The sequence below is a fragment of the Taudactylus pleione genome, unplaced genomic scaffold, assembly GCF_031769625.1.
Source record: "Taudactylus pleione unplaced genomic scaffold, aTauple2 ptg000190l, whole genome shotgun sequence".
NCBI classification, from domain to species: domain Eukaryota; kingdom Metazoa; phylum Chordata; class Amphibia; order Anura; family Myobatrachidae; genus Taudactylus; species Taudactylus pleione.
Window position 1 is genome coordinate 891,742 of NW_028284592.1, and position 20,857 is coordinate 912,598.

The 20,857-nt window shown below is 45.7% G+C and overlaps 1 protein-coding gene and 1 pseudogene across 3 annotated transcripts in view; both read right to left on the bottom strand.

Moving 5' to 3' along the window:
* Nucleotides 1–20,857, bottom strand: part of RIC1 (RIC1 partner of RAB6A GEF complex) — a 107,074-nt gene that overhangs the window by 27,411 nt on the left and 58,806 nt on the right. For all 3 annotated transcript variants that reach the window (XM_088476582.1, XM_088476583.1, XM_088476581.1), the window contains exons 11-12: nt 20,208–20,351; nt 19,420–19,617 (exon numbers count right to left, since the gene is read on the bottom strand). In XM_088476582.1, coding sequence (XP_088332708.1) covers nt 19,420–19,617; nt 20,208–20,351 — 342 coding nt within the window. The remainder of the gene's footprint in view (nt 1–19,419; nt 19,618–20,207; nt 20,352–20,857) is intronic.
* Nucleotides 8,163–8,370, bottom strand: LOC148519338 (U2 spliceosomal RNA; annotated as a pseudogene).

The following is a 20,857-nucleotide window of genomic DNA, read 5'->3' on the forward strand; positions in this document are numbered from 1 at the left end:
CAGGATATATGTAAGTTGGCATAGGTAGCATGCGAGCTGGGTTTACATTAGCAAGATGTCAGAAATGCTTACCTACTAATGTTAATAATTTGTTCTGCTTGTGATATATGCCATCACTATTAGGTGTTACAAAATTTAAAACTATCAGCGTCAGAAGTGAATCTGGAGACCATCATCAGTGTGAATTTGTAGCAGTGCTAATCACCCACACTTGATACAGTATATACAGGTGTACAGTATGTGTGTTTCATCTGTCTGCAAACATGCCCTGCTGTACCTACCATCCCCAGTCACATGGTTGTGCCATTTACACAAAAATCCAAACCAGCACCTAGCCACTTTTCTGGAGTTGTGCAGAAACGGGTTGGGTATGAAATCCCGGCTTTCGAGATGCAACTGGTGAGAATACAGACAGCGGCATCCCAACACCCATAGCAAGTGACGGTGAGTACTTTTATAACCCCTACCCTAACCCACCCTCCCCAGTGCCTTACCCCATCCCCTCCCCTTGTGTCTAAACCTAACCTCTCCCTTCCCGCACCCTAAACCTAACCTCTCCCTCCCCGTTGCCTAAACCTAACCTCCCCCCTAGTGCCTAAACCTAACATCTCCCTCCCCGCACCCTAATCCTAACACTCCCTCCCCGATGCCTAACCTTAACCCTCCCCCCAATGCCTAACCCTAACACCCTGATACTTACCTTCGGGGTGCCGGCGGTCAGGATACTGACGCCGGTATTCAGACTGTCGGCATCCTGCCTAAGTCGAACTTAGTGTCAGCCCTTCGGTCTTTAAATGTGAAGGCTATGCCATTAGACTGAGTAAGGGTGAAATCACAACCTATATATATATATATATATATATATATATATATATATACATATATATACACACAGGGTAAAATACCCCGGCTGGCCAGTTCTAGCAGGCCCCACTGACATTGTTCCTAAAAATGACCACAACATGCAGCTATATCAAGAAAAAAAAAATACATTATATAGGCTGTAATAACATTTCACAAACCTGCTTATATGTTACCATGGGTTTGTGCTGAATTGCTCAACTGTATATAGCAACATTGCTATTCACGAAAACCTAGCTCAACTCAAGTATATTACTTTGGGGTCAAGCATTGTTTGGGGGCACAGGATCTCTGAGGATTGACTGTTCATGTCTAGCATGTTATGACATGCATATAATATATGTCAGAATCTAAAACTACAACTGGGTATACACCCGTTCTTTCGATACCGCAAGTGTGTATGCACCTTCGATCATCTATTGTCAGATGAAAACTGGTCAAACAGAAGCATGGCATCTTATGTGTTGTTTAATGCTGGGTACACACCTTTGCAATCGTCGGCTGACCGGGTTAAATGTACCCCATCAGCCGAGCAGTGTGCACTCATTTTGACCCCCTGTGAGCCTCTATGGAATCGGGTGGTCGTACAGATATTAAACAGCACATAAGATGCAATCTCCCGATCCAGACTGTTGCAGGAGCATTTTAAGCTGTTTATCGGCTTTCGCTCCTGCAAACAGTCCTTTACAATTGTCAGCCCGATCACCATGATCGGGCCGATGATTGCATATGTGTGTACCCAGCTTTAATATTCATCTGCTTCGATGGTGCCATATTGGTCCAAAAGTGTGTATGTACTGCCGACCATTCTGTCCAACCGTTCTGCCTATGCTGCTTCTGCCTTTGTCTCTTTTCATCTGATATTTTAGACAGATGGTGATCGAAGATCACATTCGATTGTACAGCTGTGTACGCGCATGTTGGCTTTGTGGTCGGAACTTTCGAACAGCAGTGAAGTCGATCGAAACATCGCATCGAAAGAATGATTGCAAAAGTGTGTATCCCACAAAATCATATCACATACAAAAATGACCCAATTAGTTGAAAATAACAAAAAAATGACAAAAAACTGTAGCAAATTTGCAATTGTAGATCACCATCGTCTTTTTTTTCCTGTGTAGGGAAACGTTTCTTTTGATTTTGGATTTAAATAAATGCTCAGTGACCACTCTTATGTTAAGAACAAGTGAATGCAAAGCAACAATGGCCAAATCAGATATATAATGCAGGTCACTCTTGCTCACACTTAGGGTCCGATTCATCACAGGTCACTATTGCGATTACATACGCAGGTCTGCTGCAAAAATATGGTAATGAATACAATAGCAAAGCCCTCACACAACCAGCATAGACACCCACTACCGCTATCTCACATCCACAATACCTTGCAGTCCTGCGTATACATCGGAAACATCGAGTAACATCAGCCCCTCACGCACAATTACAACAGGTCTGACCTTACTCAATAATTGCTAATCTCGTCACATGCAGTAAGTACTCAAGCTGCGTATGCCATTGCAGCGGCTAATTTATGCACGCCCAAGTAACAGCGTTCAAATGGACAGGCACAGCTGCATATCTCCTACCAATCCACCGTCCCCACCCCCAAATGCTGACGTTCCATCCCTCGATCAGCGATGGCTTTGTATCTGCGTAGGCATACGCAGTACGCACCACTGGCCCTTCTGCGTACGCTGTTGCGATCCGGGATGAATCAGGCCCACAGTCCTCTAATGGTCATATTAAAACATATCTGTTTTTAATATGGCTGTTTTATGGGCCACATACACAGTAATCTCCCAAATTTTTGGTGATATTTGTGAGGATATTTTTTTTTTCCTAAAATGCATAAATCTCTGGAACAACAGGGTTGTGAAACTTGGGCTGCCGTGGAGTATGTAATGGAAAAGCAATTATCGCTGAGTATAATCAAGGTTTCTTCATCAATATCAGCCATTATTATAATGGGTTCATTTATTTAGTGCAGGGAGAGATCGTACTCTCAATCCACAGTAATGGTAATAGTGTAGTACAGTGCTGCCGTGCCGGTTAAAAACAATGCAGTTGATTTGGTTATGTGCCAGGGCGGTATACATGACGCGTTTCTCCGGGTATAAACCCATCAGAAGACAATGTTAGTAGTAGACAAGACAGGGTTTACATAGCTGAATCTGCTTCTTTAATTGGTTTCGATTAGTCCTCAAGTGTTTTAGCAACTCTCCTAATTAGTTCTGCATTTATACGAAGGAGAGTTGCTAAAACAGCTGAGGACTAATTGAAACCAATCTAAATAGCCGTATTCAATTTGAGCGGACCCGCAATACTTTCCCGCTTCCTGGACTTTTCGCCTGTTTTGCAGGAGGAAAAGTATCGCGCGAGTGCCGGCATATCCCCATATTCAATTTCAAAGTACGCGAAAATAGGACCCGGCGAAACTTAAACAAGCGGAAAGTCATGTCAGATTTGGGGAAATCAGCCTGACACCCCCCAAAAGATGCTCTGACATGGGGGTTAGCTATGGTTACCCCCGATTTGGCTTCCTGAAGGTATTTGGTGTTTTTAAACGGGCTCAATAGCTGCTAAATACCGTTTTTGTATAAATGGTGAAGAATAGTATTTAGGAGGTTTTTTTGCAGAAAATAACTTATCCCAGCAAATTTGAGGTACTTGAAAATGGGGGTCAGCATATTTAAAAGTTGGTAAAGTTTAAAAATTTGTGAAAAATCCACCTGCCGCAAGCACCTGCAATAAAAAAAAAAAAAACACATGGGGCTTACTTGGGGACCCCCCTGGAGTCTAGTTCGCTAGTTTTTAACTTTTTTAAAAACATTTGACGCAGTTCAGCTTTGGGGGACTGTCTGAAGGCTGCACGGGGGTTCCCGCAACGTTGCACCCCAAAACCCCAATTCTGCACTTTTTTCCACCTGCTATTCATAGGCGAAACTTTTCCGCCTATTACATTGCAATGACTTTCCGCCCAGGCGGAAAGGCTTTCAAATTAAATACGGCGATACTTTTCTGCCTGGCGAAATGACGTCATCGGCGAAAATTTTTCGAAATTGAATACGGGCCTAAGAAGCAGTTTTAGCAAATCTTCTGCCTATGAATGCAGATCTAATTAGGAGAGTTGCTAAAACACATGAGGGCTAATTAAAACCAACCCAAAAATGAGATTAGGCTATATAAAAAGTTATAAACCCTATCTTGTCTATTAACCAAGATTATGCCTTCAGGTGAAATGAGAGTGTTTATACTTTGAGAAACGCATCAAGGATACATTACCCAATTACCCGTAACTACACAATGACTGAAATCAACTGAACTATCTTTAACCGGCATGGAGCACTGTGCTACACTTTTACCAGTACTAAGGATTGAGACTGCCGTCTCTCCCTGCACTAAAAAGGGACGCCCACTTCCCCTTACCCACATTCGTATACTAGGGGAACATAGCGAAACATAATCGGTGACATCAGACCCATATGCACAAGCCCTGACCTTACTCAGAAATTGCTAACATTCACGTGCGTTATCAGTGCTTTGGCTGCTTGTGGCCATGCAGTGGATAATTTATGCACGCCCCTGCAACGGCATTGCAACGCACTGATACGTCTGCGTTCGCCCGACCACCTCCCCATCACCACCCACAAATGCCACTTACTGTCAAATCACTCTGCTATGGACCTGCGTAGCCTCTGCAATCGCAGTTCCGATTGCTATTGCGTGCACTGCATGCGCAAAGCACAAACATCGACCGGTAGCGTGCGTATTAGCAACTGCGTTACTTGCTGAATCATGCCCTCTGTTCTCCCCTCAGGCCATTCCGTACCTATTGAACTCGTAAGATGTAAAATAAATTGATTAAATATTCTTCTAGTTTTTTCTATCTTGCTTTCAGGACTGAATAGACATGGAATACAGACATAAATCAGTAATGCCTTCCTGACACCATAATATCTACTTGCCGGAGACTGACAGTCCTTAGAACTTGAGGACTTTCCCAACTTAGAAATCATATTGTCTTAATTATCTGCCTTTGAAACAAGTAGCCTACTGCTACATGTATCTGAACTAAGACATGTCCTATTGAGACTCATTTTAGGTTTCTTATGCTTTTGCAATCTGTTTATCTTTTTCTGTTTAAGGAATTATTTTTTTCCCCCGACTTTCACTGTAGGGATTACTACAGTTGGTGGATTACTACAGCTGGTTTACCTATAAAATGGGATTTTGGTACCTACCTGTAAATCCTTTTCTCCGATTCCACAGGGGACACTGGAGTTGCTTACGCTGGGGTATAGAGGCGTGGATAACTGGAGCTGGCACCTTAAATAATTTAGAAGTGTGAAGCTCCTACCCCTCTATTCCCCACCAGCCCTCAGTTTAGAAAATGAAGACCGAGAGGAGATGGAGAACAAGCGAAAGTAAAAAAAAAAAAAAAAGGAGAGAAGAAACACACAATAATCAAAGCATACAACATACGGAACAAACCGAACAGGCAGGCTAAGAGCGCAGAGGTGGGCGTCCAGTGTCCCCTGTGGAATCAGAGAATAGGATTTACCGGTAGGTACCAAAATCCCATTTTCTCTTTCATCCACTAGGGGACACTGGAGTTGCTTACGCTGGGGACATCCCAAAGTTTTTCACGCGGGCGGGAGCGCTCTGTGGAACCTGCAGAACCTGAAAACACCATCAACGTATCAGCGCGTTGAACACGTTTGGATGAATCTTCCATTCCCCGGGATGTATATCCTGGCGATTTAGGTAATCTGCTTCCCAGTGGTCCACACCCTGGATGAATACCACCGACAGGATTACTGACTTCTTCTCGGCCCACCGGAGAATCTAAGACACTACTCGCATGGCCATGCGACTACGAGTCCCGCCCTGGCGGTTGATGTAAACGACGGCTGTAGCATTGTCAGACTGAACTGTTACCGGACGAGTCTTTTGCAACTCTGTTGCTTCTATCAGAGCATAGTAGATCGCTCTGAGTTCCAACACATTTATGGGCCACTTCTGATCCAGAGGAGACCATCGACCCTGAAAGTAAAAATCGAGGACTACTGCTCCCCATCCTCGAAGGCTGGCATGCGTTGTTACGATGATCCAGACCCACACCAAATTTTCGGTCCGTTAAAAGACTGTTGTATTGTGTCCACCATAGGAGGGCCACTCTGGTAACCTTATTCAGCCGGATTTGTCTCTGTAGAAGCAGATGAGATCCTGACCCTTGTAACAGCAGGTCCAGCTGGAACACTCTGGAGTGGATCCGTGTGAACTGTAGTGCCTCGAAGGCAGCTACCATCTTAAGAGACAAAGAATTAGGGACACCTTCTTTCTACTGCTCCCTTCTTGAAGTTGATTATCCAACCGTGTTGGATTAGAGTGCGATATGTCAGTAAGGCATTGTTTGTTAGAAGGGATTCCGATGGAGCCTTGAGGATCCAAAGAGGGGATTAGGTTTACTCTCGATGACCGAAGGCGAGCAATCATGACTTACCTGAGATTGGTGAAAATGCGGGGGAGCCGAGGATAACCCGAACGGCAATGCCTGAAACTGGTAGTGATCCTGCAATACTGCAAAACGCGGGAAGGTTTAATGTGGTTCCCAAAAGGGAACATGGAGATAGTCCTTGATATCCAGGGATAATAGAAACTCCCCTGGTTTCAACCACACAATGATGGACTGCAGGGACACCATGTTGAAACAAAATATCTTAAGATACAGGTTTTTAAGACCTAGAGGTCCTAAACCGATCCATCTGGATTTGGTACTACAAACAGGTTTGAGTAAAAACCCCATACCTCGTTGATGTTCTGGAACCGGAACTAGCACCGAGGATCGGAGTAGAGACTGGATAGCCTCCCGTAGAACCCTGGCTGCAGGTATTGGCAGACGTGTAGGGAAGTACCGAGATGAGGGAGGACTTCAAAGTCTATTCGTTACCGTAGGGAAATCAGTCTGTGAATCCACTGATCTGAAAAGGTCTAGTTCCAAACTTGTTGAAATTTCTGCAAAAGGGGCTCCCACTGCAGGAGATCCCAGGTGGGGTGAAAGACAGTCATGTCAACTGTTTTTCAGCTGGTTTAGACTCCTGTCGACCTGCAACATTATGTGGACGACCTCTACCTCTGTCGCCTCTTGCTTGCGTGGGAGCACCTCTGGCTCTACCACGAAAGGAATGTGACACACGGAAGGAAAGAAACGAAGGTCCCATGTAAGATCCTCTGGGAGCCAGAGCAGTTGAAGGGAGGGCCAAAAATCCTTCACCACACGCTTGGAAACCATAGCCTTGTTAACCCAGGCGGTAACTAGTGCAGGTCTAAATTAAACTCCCACTGCAGTATAAATAGACCGCAGCGTTGACTCCCAACTTGCAATCAGAAAGGTCCCTCAACAATGAGGCAGCCGGTACTGGGAGTGTAGTCTTCTTAAAGGGACAGTGAGCAGACGAGTGAACAGGGGGAGATGTTTCTCGCTCTTCTATCATGGATGACGGAAATGGGTAGCTGAACAGGAACAGACGAGAAATTTGGAACCTCTTATATGGTTGATTCCAGACTATTTTAGCCTACAGCACCTAGTATTCCCAAGCAGTCTCCCATTAACCAGGCCTGACCCTCCGAGATCAGACGAGATCAGGCGTGTTCAGGGTGTCCCTAGGGTCGCGAAAACGGAAAAACAGACAACCTTTTTGTTGGTCACCGAGAAGATAGGTAGCGTCCAATTACATTGTAATTGTTCCAGGCTAACTGAGTTCTATATACAGAAACAGGTTACTGCTGTTCTGACCCTGACATAGGGAGTAACGTACTCAAATACACACTCCTGGGATGCAGGAACTATGGGCCCGATTCAGACCCACTCGCGAGCGGCTGTCCGCTCGCAAGTGGGTCGATGTTATGGACTGAGCATGCGCACGACGGAGGGAGCTGCGTCGTGCGCATGCGCCAGACGCGACGAGCGAAGGAAAGTCCTTCGCTCGTTGTGTCCGATCAAAGGGGGCGTGCTGTCAATGTTGATTGACAGCACGCCCCCTTTGGTAGGCGTGCCGGGGGCGTGCCTCCCTGACGGGGGCGTTCCCGCGGGAACGCCTCCCGTCAAAAGCCGGCCCACTGACATCACTAGTGATAGAGCCAAAATCACTCCGGAGCTTGCGGTTGAAAACCTCAACCGCAGGCTCCGGCTCGCAGTTTCGGCCATCAAAATGCACGCTCGTATAGCCTGTGGGTGGTGACCCACAGCTATACGAGCGTCCAGGAGGACGCTCCATTTTCATGGAGACCGGCCCTCATTCAGAGCGTGCGCTCTGCTCAGAGCGTACGGCTCTGAATGAGGGCCTATATCCACAGGTAGATTAAGTACCTGCCTGACCGCCAGAATTAAGAATTCCACCCCAGTAGAGGCAGACTCTATATATGGCCCCCAGATAGGGGGCGTATCAGATATTAAATTGATAAGAACAGATACTACACTTGATCTTAGCCAAAAGGCTGAGAAAATCTTGAGGAGTACCGTCATTATACAAACTTTCTCCATTCACCTTCCTTAGTATCCTCTGGTATGAGGATTTTCTTGTCAGACTCTCTCTGACTGGAGAACAGTCGTTAAGGGGCGTTTTTGGTAGGAAGTGGAGGGAGTAGAAACAGCAGTACCTATAACCTGTACCAGGGTGTCTAGAGACTTGGTTAACTCTGACACCCTGGGGAGGTGCGAGCCTCAGCCAACTGTGACGTTAAGTCAGCCATCACTCCTACCATATCAGCGGCCCATGGAGGAGCAGGAGAGGCAGTAATAGCCTTAGGTGGATATATTACTAAACAAGCATCATATAACGTGCTTGTACAGTTTGAACAAACATCTTTTGCAAAGAGTTTGGCATTTAACCACAGTCCCCCATAAGGAGGGACAGATACAGAAGACAGAAGGCTAGTTTGGGAAACAGAGGAGGGGATCACACAACTCCCTTCCCACAGAATTGATTCCCTGCTGTACACTCCCCTGTGCTCACAGCCTCCCAGTGATGTAATCAGGCGAACCAGCCCTTCTGTAGTAGTGCTGCTACACTCTTCCTAAATTGGAGAGATGCTGCATATACATGTGAAACGGCAGCCACGCTGTTCTAACAGCCGCTGCCGCTCTGAATGGAGACACAGAGACCGTGCTGTTAGGCTACGCCCCCATTCTTCATGCCGTAAGGGCTCTGAAAAAGGCAGTCGCGCTGGAGCTTTCACCTCCCCCTGTGAAGTCGAGTAGGAGTGCTAAGCCGCGGGTGTCAGCGGGGAGAGGGGAGGAGGATACTCATAGTGGAGTATGTAATATGGAGCAGCACTATAGCGCTATGCTCTGAAGCCAGCGTCGGCAGCAGGGACAGGAGCCGGGGGATGCGCAGCTGATGTACTCACTGCGTCCCTTGGATGGCTCCTCTGATAACAGCACTCCTGCTTCTCACACTGTCAGTGCTTGTAGAAGTGCTGTGTGGCGATAAGGAGCTGTCAGTTGCTTTTTTGATGAGCACTGTGCACTCCTTCCTGTATAACAGGGCGCCAGGAACCCGGACCCCACCTTTCCAGTGGTGGCGAAGGGTACCAATAAAGTGTAAAAGATGCTATTAAAATAATAAAATAAAGTAAAATAAGTATTGCTGGAGCACAGCAAATTGTGACCAGCTCCGTAGGCACATTTTCTAAACTGAGGGCTGGTGGGGAATAGAGGGGGAGGAGCTTCACACTTCTAAATTATTTAAGGTGCCAGCTCCAGTTATCCACACCTCTATACCCCAGCGTAACCACCTCCAGTGTTCCCTAGTGGATGAAAGAGAAATTGTTTTTCTCCCAGATGTTTCTTTAATGAAGTAGTTACATCTTTTGGTGTAATTCTTTCAGTATCAGCATGGTGAACAGATATGGTCACATGTTGATGTTCCTATTTCTGGATTTTGGTATCTTTTGAGATATTGTGGTCACCTAATAGAAGAATCTGCTGCAGGGTATAGGTTATTACTATTGAGCAGTATTGCAGTAAAGCCAGGATCTAAAATAGGGCAACTTGATGATCTTTGATCCCTATAAAAGATACTCTATGTTGAGGCCTCAATTCGGTGACTTTTTATTATGTAGGAATACTTGTTTTTGTTGAGTGACAGAATAGTGCTAAACACTGTTGAGGATATCTTGACAAGTGATAACATGGCACACAAACCATATCACCTGAGATGTAACTAGTCTAGGGCAAAATATACATTTTTTTCTTTTAGGTATACATAATTTACAATTTATTTTCTTAGTAAGGTTTTAGTATTCTGACAGGTATTGTTAAAATCCCTAGTTTGTCATTTTTATTTTTGAAACTTCAAAAAGGTTATCTGGAAATAAAATATTCTGTCTATTGTAGTTCCCTCACTGGTTCCTAAGTTCTTGCACCTCTGAACTGCTGGCATGATGAGGATGGTTGATTGAACAAAAACTTATATTTGTATCCATGAGCCAAACTATGAGATCTTTCTATTATCATTATTTATATGGCGCCACAAGTGTTCCGCAGCGCCTTACAAAATATATAAACAATTACGTGACCAAAGACTTAAGGTGCCCATCCACTGACTATTTAATTGAACGATATCGTTATAGTTAAATTGTTAATAAATCGTTTGCAAAAATGTCTAAGACGACCAGCGCTGTGCGTTGCCGCTGGTTGTTTAGACATCTATCATCGGGCAAACATGCTGGACAACCTGACGATAACATTAGGTTCAGCATGTCTGCAGATGATTGATGTGCCTACACTGAATGACTGCTCGTTCAGTGTAGGCACATCACAGACTGACAAACGACTGCACGATTACAAAGTCGTAATCGTGGAATCGTTTTGAGGTCTTTTAGTGGATGTGTGCCTTTACAGTACAATACAATAAAAATGCAGGACCAGGACATGGATAATATACATTGCTACATTAGTGACCATAACACTCACATAAACAGCAGAGCTTAAGCAACCAAGTGTTAGGTGCCTAGTGGGGAGTAAGAAGTAGATGAAAGTAAGCTATTTCTACAGAATAGCCTGTATAACAGTACACAACACAAAATAGACTTTTTTTTTTCTTAAACAATTCCAATATTCTAGGTGTTTACTCAATTTCTGCACTGGAAATGTTTTCTAAATAAACACCAGACATCCCAAAGAAATTCCCTTAAATTGCTTATGCTTAGGACACACACTTGTGGCACATGTTCATGCTACTGTTGTAAAAACTTAAAAAAAAACAAAAAAAAACATATGGCACAAACTTTATAAGAGGTTGTCCTTTCACAGAAGAACCTTCAACTGGACTGAAGATATATCAATGGTACAAATTATCTTTCACAAGCCGACAGCTGTTTGCAGTCCAAAATTAAGCTTCCAATGTAAGCTGTGAAGCTCATTTTATAAGCCAAATCATACAATAATACACCATATACATAAAAGCTGGTTAAACAATAAACAGACTAATACTAGAGAAATATGTTGCATAATAAAACAAATACACAATCTAACTAGGTATCTGATTTAACCCGAGTTCAATATACTTCATTTGCTGGGAAAAGTGTAATACAACACAGAAAAAACAGACAAACCATTAACAAACTCCTCCAAACTTCATACAATAAAATGTACGCACACACAAGCAAGGTTACAGATAACTCGGAATAGTTATTGAAAATACTCAGTTTACTTATTTAAACAGTGTTCTACTGAACAAATAACCTTATATTTACCAATAGTGTTCCAAGATTGCATAGAAAAACAAGAATATCCTGCACAGGACTACGTGATAAAATAATTGATTACATTCATCAATCAGACGACCAACTTATAACTCTATAGTGTAGAATAGAACTACTAAAGGGTTCATATGTATGTAGGTTGGTGATGCTCTCCTGGGTTAACAACAGTACATATGCATACTGATAGTGATTTTGCTTACAAAATAGGACATTTGTAAACAAGGAATGGATGAACCCTTGATGGGGACACAGATTTAAAGATTTATTCAAGAATTTGCTTAGGAGTTCTAAAATATAACTTTTAATAAATATAATTGAAATATATGAGGAAAAAAAAAAGATCAAAACGGTTGTTTTTTTCACCTTCCTGATTTATAGTTATTGACTGGGTGATCATGTTCTCTTAGTAAAATGAGTGATATTCAATTACTAAAAAATCCCAGTGTTAGTGGGATGGAGCTCAAAGCTTGGAGAAGGATATGCATGCATATTATGGACTATAATTGTCCCATCCCCATCTGACCTTTATAATGACAATAAGCGGTATATTTACTAAAGTGACAGTTTTTAGATGTTGCCCATAGCAACCAAGCAGATTCTACTGAACATTAAACTAGCACCTTCTAGAAGATAATAGCTAGATTCGGATTGGTTGCTATGGGCAACATTTCCACTTCTAAAAACTCTCACTTTAGTAAATTTACCCGCAGGTATCATAATGGTTTGAGTTAACAATATTCTCTGATCATAGAAATTATTTTTTTCACCTCTGACACAAAGGCATAAATATACTATAGATGTTCTCTCTATGACATGAATAATTATATTAAATTTCTCTTCAATATGTATGAAAATTTGAAAGACATTCAATTCATACTACCTGTTCAAAAAAAAAAAATGAGATATGGTAAGAACTTGTTATCTCTATTTCTATGAAGTCCATAGGGTTCCACAGGATACCTTGGGGTATAGGTGTGACGTCAGTCATCGGGCACCATAGAGTTAAGCTTTCAGCCTCCCAGGATGCACTAGGGTCCCCCTCCTATACCCCGCCCCCGAGCCAAGGCACCTCAGTTAGTTACCAAGCCATAGCCGGAGGAGGAGAAGGAAGAGAGAGAAAGAAGATCTGGATACACACAAGAATCACACTCTCACCAGAGGGAGACGGGAAAACCGGTGACCAGACCAAAGCCCATCTGCAGCACAGGTGCGACAGGGCGGGAGTCCTGTGGAACCCTATGGACTTCGTAGAAATAGAGATAACAAAGGTAAGTTCTTACCATATCTCATATTTTCTACTTCAGGGTCCATAGGGTATCCACAGGATACCTTGGATGTCCCAAAGCAGTATCCTTTAAGGGTGGGGACGCTCCTGTGCTGAAAGGAGAATCCGCCGCCCGAAGGAAGCATCCTGAGAGGCAAAGGTGGCAAACGCGTAATACCTCACAAAGGTATGGACCGAGGACCACGTGGCAGCCTTGCAGATCTGGACTGCAGAGGCACCACGTCGAGCTGCCCACGAAGGACCCACAGACCTATTGGAATGAGCCCTCACAGAGGATGGAACCGGCAGGCCATCATGAAGATAAGCTTCTGAAATGGCCATACGGATCCAAGCTACCAAAGTTTGCTTTGAAGCAGGCCAACCCTTTTTACGGAAGCCATAGAGGACAAACAAGGCGTCCAGACTTCCTAAACGAAGAAGTGCGGTCAACATAAGTCCTTAAGGCCCGCACAACATCCAAAGTGGCCTCACCCACTGAAAGACCAGGTGAGTTAAAGGCCGGAACAACTATTTCCTCGTTAACATGAAACTGGGAAACAACTTTGTTCCCATGAAAAATCAAGAAAGGGGGTCTACAAGAGAGAGCCCCTAAATCAGAAACACGTCTGGCCGAAGAAAACAGTCTTAGCTGTTAGCCATTTAAGATCCACTGAGCCCAGTTGTTCAAACGGCGGTCCCTGGAGAGCCCTCAGGACAATAGCCAAATCCCAAGGCGCCACAGGTGGAACAAAGGGCGGCTGAATGCGGAGAACACCTTGCATAAAGGTGCGCACATCCGGGATTGTAGCAATCCTACGGTGAAACCAGACAGACAGGGCCGAAACCTGTACCTTCAAAGAAGCAAGGCGAAGCCCATGATCTAGTCCCGCTTGTAGGAAGGCAAGTATCCTAGACAGACGAAACTCCCGCAGTGCATAACCTCTCGGTCGACACCATTGGAAGAACGTATGCCACATGCGATGGTATATCCTCGCGGACGACAGTTTCCGAGCTCGCAACATGGTACGCACCACAGAGCTGGAAAACCCCATGGACCTCAACATGGCTGTCTTAACAGCCACGCCGTCAAAGACAGCCGAGCCAGGTCCGGGTGAAGACAAGGACCCTGCGACAGAAGGTCCGGTCGTAGCGGCAACCGCAGAGGACTGTCCACGGACAGACCCTGAAGGTCTGAGAACCAGTGCCGTCTGGGCCACGCGGGAGCTGTCAACAGGAGCGTCCCTCCTTCCTGTTTGAATTTCTGGATTACCCGTGGAAGGGAAACCGGAGGAAACAGGTATGCGAACCGGAACGTCCACCGGACGGACAGAGCATCCACCAGAGACGCCTCTTCGTCTCTTGTGCGAGACCCGTACACCGGCAACTTGTTGTTGTGCCGGAACGCCATGAGATCGATCTCTGGAAGACCCCACCTGTCCACCAGCAGTTGAACGTCTGGGTGCAGGGACCATTCCCGCGGATGAACGTCCTGGCGACTTAGAAAGTCCGCCTCCCAATTTAGCACTCCCGGGATAAAGACTGCTGATATGGCCGGAAGATTGCGCTCCGCCCATACCAGGATCCGAGACACCTCTACGAGAGCCGCCCGACTTCGGGTTCCTCCTTGCCTGTTTATGTAGGCCACGGTGGTAGCGTTGTCCGACTGGACCTGCACTGGGCGACCCTGGAGAACCCGATGTGCCTGCTGGACAGCATTGAAGACCGCACGGAGTTCCAAGATATTTATTGGAAGCTCCGCTTCTGTCGGCGTCCACCTGCCCTGGAACAAGTGTGGACCCGAAACTGCTCCCCAGCCCCGAAGACTGGCGTCCGTTGTCAACAGGACCCAATTTGGAACCCAGAACGGACATCCCTCGCTGAGATGGGTCATCTGCAACCACCAGGCAAGGGACAGGCGAACCTCCGGGGTGAGCACTATCGTCTGGGACTTTAGAGACTGAGGCAGCCCGTTCCACTTGGACAGGATCAGGTGCTGCAGAGGTCTGGAGTGAAACTGGGCATATTCCACCATGTCGAACACCGACTACATGGAGCCCAGTAACCTCATCGCTGAGTGTAGAGACACCCGGCGGCTGTGCAGACAACTGCGCACCCTCGACTGTAAAGCAGAGATCTTTTCCTCCGTCACAAAGATCCTTTGCTGTCCCGAGTCCAATAAGGCTCCGAGGTGCAGAATCCGCCGAGACGGGATTAGAGTGAACTTCTGCCAGTTGATTAACCAGCCGTGCCGTTGCAGCAGCACAATGGTCAGGTCCAAGTGGCGTAGAAGGAGCTCCGGAGATCCTGCCACTAATAACAGGTCGTTTAAGTACGGCAACATGCGGACTCCCTGCAGCCGCAGAGAAGCCGCCATGACCACCATCACCTTGGTGAACACACGCGGTGCTGTCGCCAGGCCAAAAGGTAACGCCCGAAACTGAAAGTGGTCGCTGCGGATTGCAAACCTGAGGAACTGTTGATGGCGCAAAAGAATAGGGACATGCAGGTAAGCGTCCTGTATGTCCAATGACACCATGTAGTCCCCAGGTTCCAGCGCCAGAATGATGGACCGTAGGGTCTCCATTTGAAACTTCGGCACCCGCAAGGACTTGTTGAGAGCTTTGAGGTTGAGAATCGGACGATACGACCCATTGGGTTTCTGCACCAAAAAATTATTTGAATAGAAACCCTGGCCCCTCTGGGAGAATGGAACAGGCACTATAACTCCAGCCTGGAGCATAGTGTGCAAGACCTTCCGTAGCTCCGCGGCCTTGTTCCGGTATGATGGTAGACCCGTGGTGAAGAATCGAGCCGGGGGTCTGTGCCGGAAAGAGAGGGCGTACCCGTGGGAGACCACCTCGAGAACCCAAGTGTCTGTCGTGGTGTCCGACCAACACCGGGCGAACTGCAGCAGGCGGCCTCCCACTTTGGGATCCCCCAACGGGAGGCCCGGACCATCAGGCCGCAGGCTTGTCATCAGGCTTAGGGGCCGGACATCTGGTACTCCATGCCTGCTTCCGGGGCTCGGACGATTTTTTGGGACCAGCCTGTTGGGGAAAAGACTGTGGTATGGGCCTGCCCTGGGCCCTATAAGACCGAAAGGATGATGGTCCTGAACCAGAAGGAACCGCGGCCAACGGGAGACATGCCGATTTGGCTGCCACCAGCGTGGCCACAATCTTGTCCAGATCTGGACCGAAGAGAACTTCTCCGTTAAAGGGCAATGCCTCCAAACCCTTTTTGGAGTCAGCGTCCGCCTTCCAGGATCGCAACCACAAGGTGCGACGAGCAGCCACCGCTGCTGAAGAAATTCGAGACACCAGTGTACTAATGTCTAAGGCCGCCTCGTTGATATAAGTGGCCGAATCACGGAGATTACCAATCAACTCCGTTTGTTCGGCCGGACAGTCGGAATCAAAGGACGTCTCCAATGAATCCGCTCAGCGTTCCATCGCTCTGGCAACCCAGCAAATGGCCATAGCCGGCCGCGCTGCCCCCCCCCGCAAGGGAATAAGCGGACTTCAGGCAGATCTCCACCTTGCGGTCCGTAGCATCCTTAAGGGAGGACATTGATGGCATCGGTAATGTGGCACTACGGACAAGACGTGTCACATGAGAATCCACCTGTGGAGGGGACTCCCACTTAGCAAAATAATTATCCGCGAACGGTAAGCCATTGCCAGGCGCCTCTGCGGCTGGTATCGCTTGCCAGGCTGTTTCCACGCCTCCTCTAAATGGTCCATTAACTGACCCGAAAGAGGAAAGACTGTGGCGTCACCCTTCACATCCTTAAAAAAGGCATACTTGGATTTAGCAGCTGGGGGAGACTCTGCAGAGTGCAGAGAGGGCTTTGTGCAGCGGGGGAGGCGCTGGCTGTGAGACAGGGAAGGCACGCTCCCCGGGCATGCATTTAACCCCCGGGACGCCGCAGCGCTACCGCTCTGCTGCGGTCCGCTGTCCCAGGGGGGTAGTGGAAGCGCAGGTTCTTACCTGGCTCCACGCTGCAGCCAGTCCCCAGGGAGCCCCCTGCCTGGGGACTCTGGACCATGTAACAGCGGGGACCCACCGCGGGACCCCGCTGCTTACCTTGCTGTCTCCCTTGAATCCGGCCATGGTCCGGAACATCTGGGGTCACCGCTAGCTGTGACCCCAGATGTTCACCAGCATCCCCGGATCGGTACCGGCGTTCTGGTACCGGCGGGGGTGTAGGGAAGACAGCATGAAACAATGATTAGTAATTTTGTATCCATTATGTCTTTGCGCAGCCCAAACAATCATAATAATAAACCAATAACACAATATATCCTTTGTGGTTATTAGCGTAGTTCTCCAAGCTATGAGAGGGCGTCCCTGTCGGGGGCTGACTTAACTCTAGACACACACAGGTATTTTTTCTCACTCCCTCCCTGCCTAGTCACTCTCTCATTCGCTCCGGCAGCAGCACCCTGCAATGCTCAATAGCAACAGGGGCTATGCCAGTTAACTCTTAAATGAACAGCAGAAGTGACCTCTCTTCATTTTGTACGCCCTAACATTACATACATATACAATCGGCTCCTAAGAGATGAGATACTAGCAGAAATACTACCAGCACGTCCCAAGGTGATTTATAGAAAAGCGCCCAACATAAAGGACAAAAATTGGTCCTTAACCACATCCCACCACCAATAATCAAACAATCAACATTGGACAACCAGCCTGTGAAACATGGATTCTACCATTGTGGTACTTGCAGCAACTGCCGCATTTTAGGCTATAGGAGTATCAAACCGACTACCACATTCTCTTCCACACACACAGGCGAGACTTATAATGTTCTCGAACACATCTCATGCAACACTAGCCACGTAATATCTCTACTACAATGTCCCTGCAACCACCAATACATAGGGAGAACCACCAGACCTCTCAAGGTTAGAATCTCAGAACACCTTAGGGGCATCACCAATAAGGCAGACAATCATGATGTCCCACTACATTTTCTGGACAAACATCACAGCAGCACCACAGGTATTAAATGTATGGGCATTAAAACCATCAGTAAAAATTGGAGAGGGGGTGATCTAATCAAGAAATTGAACAAGGAAGAATTGAAGTGGATGTTCACGATGAAAACCTTCACGCCATATGGTCTTAACATTGATAATGAAATCAGATCCGTCATCTCAAAATAATACACTTTCTTCAGCCCTTATAAGACACTATCCTACTTATACCACAACTATTTCAGCAGATTTTCCTGTACCATCTCGTCACACCCACAAGCCTATATTTCCTCCCCCCATTCCTTACAAGCACTTATCCCATCTTACCTATGCACACCTGACCTGATCCAAATCACCCCACCCGTATCTATCACGCATATCCTCTTCCCCCACAATCCCTCCATTCACCCGCACGCATAACACCGTCCCCTTGGTGTCCCCCCCACCATTCTTCACCAAACACTTTCCATATATTCATATACATATTCCTCTCACCCCATTTACCCACATGACATATCCATATGGCACATTGGTATATGTCCTTTTCACCCCATATACACACACACACACACACACCTGCTTAGACATACTCATATGGCCCATTGAACATTAACGGGCACCATCCATACCCGTTCATTCCCTACACACACCCCTAAGTATCCTATAAATAATAACTAGTGACAGATCGTGTGCGCTTACACATATACTGCACCTCAACAATCATATGCCCCAGCAACATGCACCAACAAACCCAGCAATTACTTGTCCCAGCATATATTGCGATAGGTTTAGGCACCCCCCCCCCGGGAGGGTTAGGCTAGGGGAAGGGTGGGGGAGGGTTAGGGTACGGGGGGGGGGGGGGGGGGGGGAAGAGGGTAGGGTTAAGACTTACTCTGTCGGGATCTCCATCTGCCGGCGTCAGTATTTCATCCGCCAGGCTTAGGTCCGGCAGTATAACATACCGATTTCCTATAGTCCTTCTTTCTAATGTTTTTATAAATGTCAATCTGCAGTTTGGCACCATCAGTTGAGGCTTTTGTAAACTTTATTTTGAAATAAGTACGTCACTGTAGTATATTATCTTGTTGAACAAATCATAAAAAAAAAGTTCTGTGTGATATTTTCTTACTACAGCTGAGCATATGGCTCTGCTGATGCCTGTCCCAGTCAAATGATGATGGGGAAAGGGAAAAATGTTTGCAACTTCTCAAGTCACTACTTACAGAAGTTGTACAACCCCCTTCCCTGAATTTAGCTTTAAAGAGGGGCATTTGTGGCTGTTAAGGGCAGCATATTGTAGCTGGCTCACAACTAATTTTATGACATAAAAGAATAGGATACAGCAAAGTGTGTTGTACAAAGTGTGAACAACCCCTTTAATCAAAGTCTGGTCTTTCAGGCCGATGAGCTTTAGTGTAATCTTTGTTTTCAGTTATCACTTGTTCCACAGCAAATATGATCACAAATGAGAAGTTGAGAAATCAAACCCAGTCGTCTTAAAAGCTTAACTTAGTATTTTGTTTAAAGAAAAAACTAAAATACCTGCACAATATGCCAGTGTCTGTGTCCAAGTAAAGAGCTTAAGCCCTGAGAATCTACACTTCCTACAGGGAATGGACTTCGGTCACGCAAGGACTCTGGGTGTAATGATGGACTTCTAACATGTTGTGTCTGAGTTGCATCCCCACAGTTCAAGTACAAGCGATCCTCCCCTTGAAGCAATACTTGTTCTTGGTTGCTCTGCAAAAGAATAAGGTGTAATTTTAAGATAACTACAATTTGCCCTTGTGTGCAATTTAAAGCTACAAAACCACATGAAATGATTGTGGTTGTTGCAAAACTGATATGATCAAATGGGGAGAAATATGCAGTGCCATAGTAGTTATAGTCTAACATTTAGAAACTGATGACATATCTATTATAATTATAATCATTTATTTGTAAGGCGCAAGTGTGCTCTGCAGCACCATGCAGTGGGGTAATCATCCCATACACAAAGTAGGGGACACGTGAAAACTACGTATTGGAGATCTACTGTGCACTATTTTTGTCAGAACACAGATGTTAAAAGCATTTAAATTGTCAAAAAGTAAAAAAAAAAAAAAAACAAATAAAGCAATGGATATATAGCTGTGAAATAAACAAACAAACAGGGATTTCAAATCTTTAAAAAAATACATTTGCTTAAAAGCTGAAGTGTTATGCAAAACAAGGTACTTCATGTCAGAGTCACAAGTACATGTTATCAGCAGGACGCAGGCTAATCTGATTTGCAAGCTGTAAATTCAGTAGCATCATGTTAGAGGCGCAGAAATGATGGAAGCACTTACCATGCAGGGGTTCACAGTAAGAGCACTCTTGAGGAACTGAAATTGGAGTATTCCAGATTGCTTAGGAACAGCTTTGTCACTTGTCGCAAGTCCAGAGGAGTCTGCAGCAATTGCCCACAAGTGGTAGCCTTCTGGTCCCCAGCACTGCGGCAAACCGACAAATCCACACATGAGCATATGAATTACACATGCTGGTGACTATTTTAACAGCAGCAGATTTCAGCAGTTACTTGAACATTATGTGAATTTTGTGTTCCACATGTAATGAATTATAATGACGCTTGGCATATCAGCCCATTTCTGCAAAAGCATTCAATAAAAGTTTCAAACTTTTGTTGAATGCCTTATTATGTGTCTTTGATGCTATGTCATCTGACACTGTAAACTAAATAATGCCCAATGCCATAACATTTTGCCCCTGCCCACCAATACAATCTGCTGCACTGGTAGCTTGAGTTAGCGAATAGGAAACAGTGTGTAGCTTTCTATGAAGCATGATGTCAACATTTTAGAATGCAATGGTGGGTACAAGCCAATAAGAAACCAATCATCCTAATTTCAATGCACTTTTCAGGCATTACTTTGTAAATTAACCAAAACAGATAGGTGTGAACGAGGCCTCAAACATACATACTGTATGAGCTGTAAAA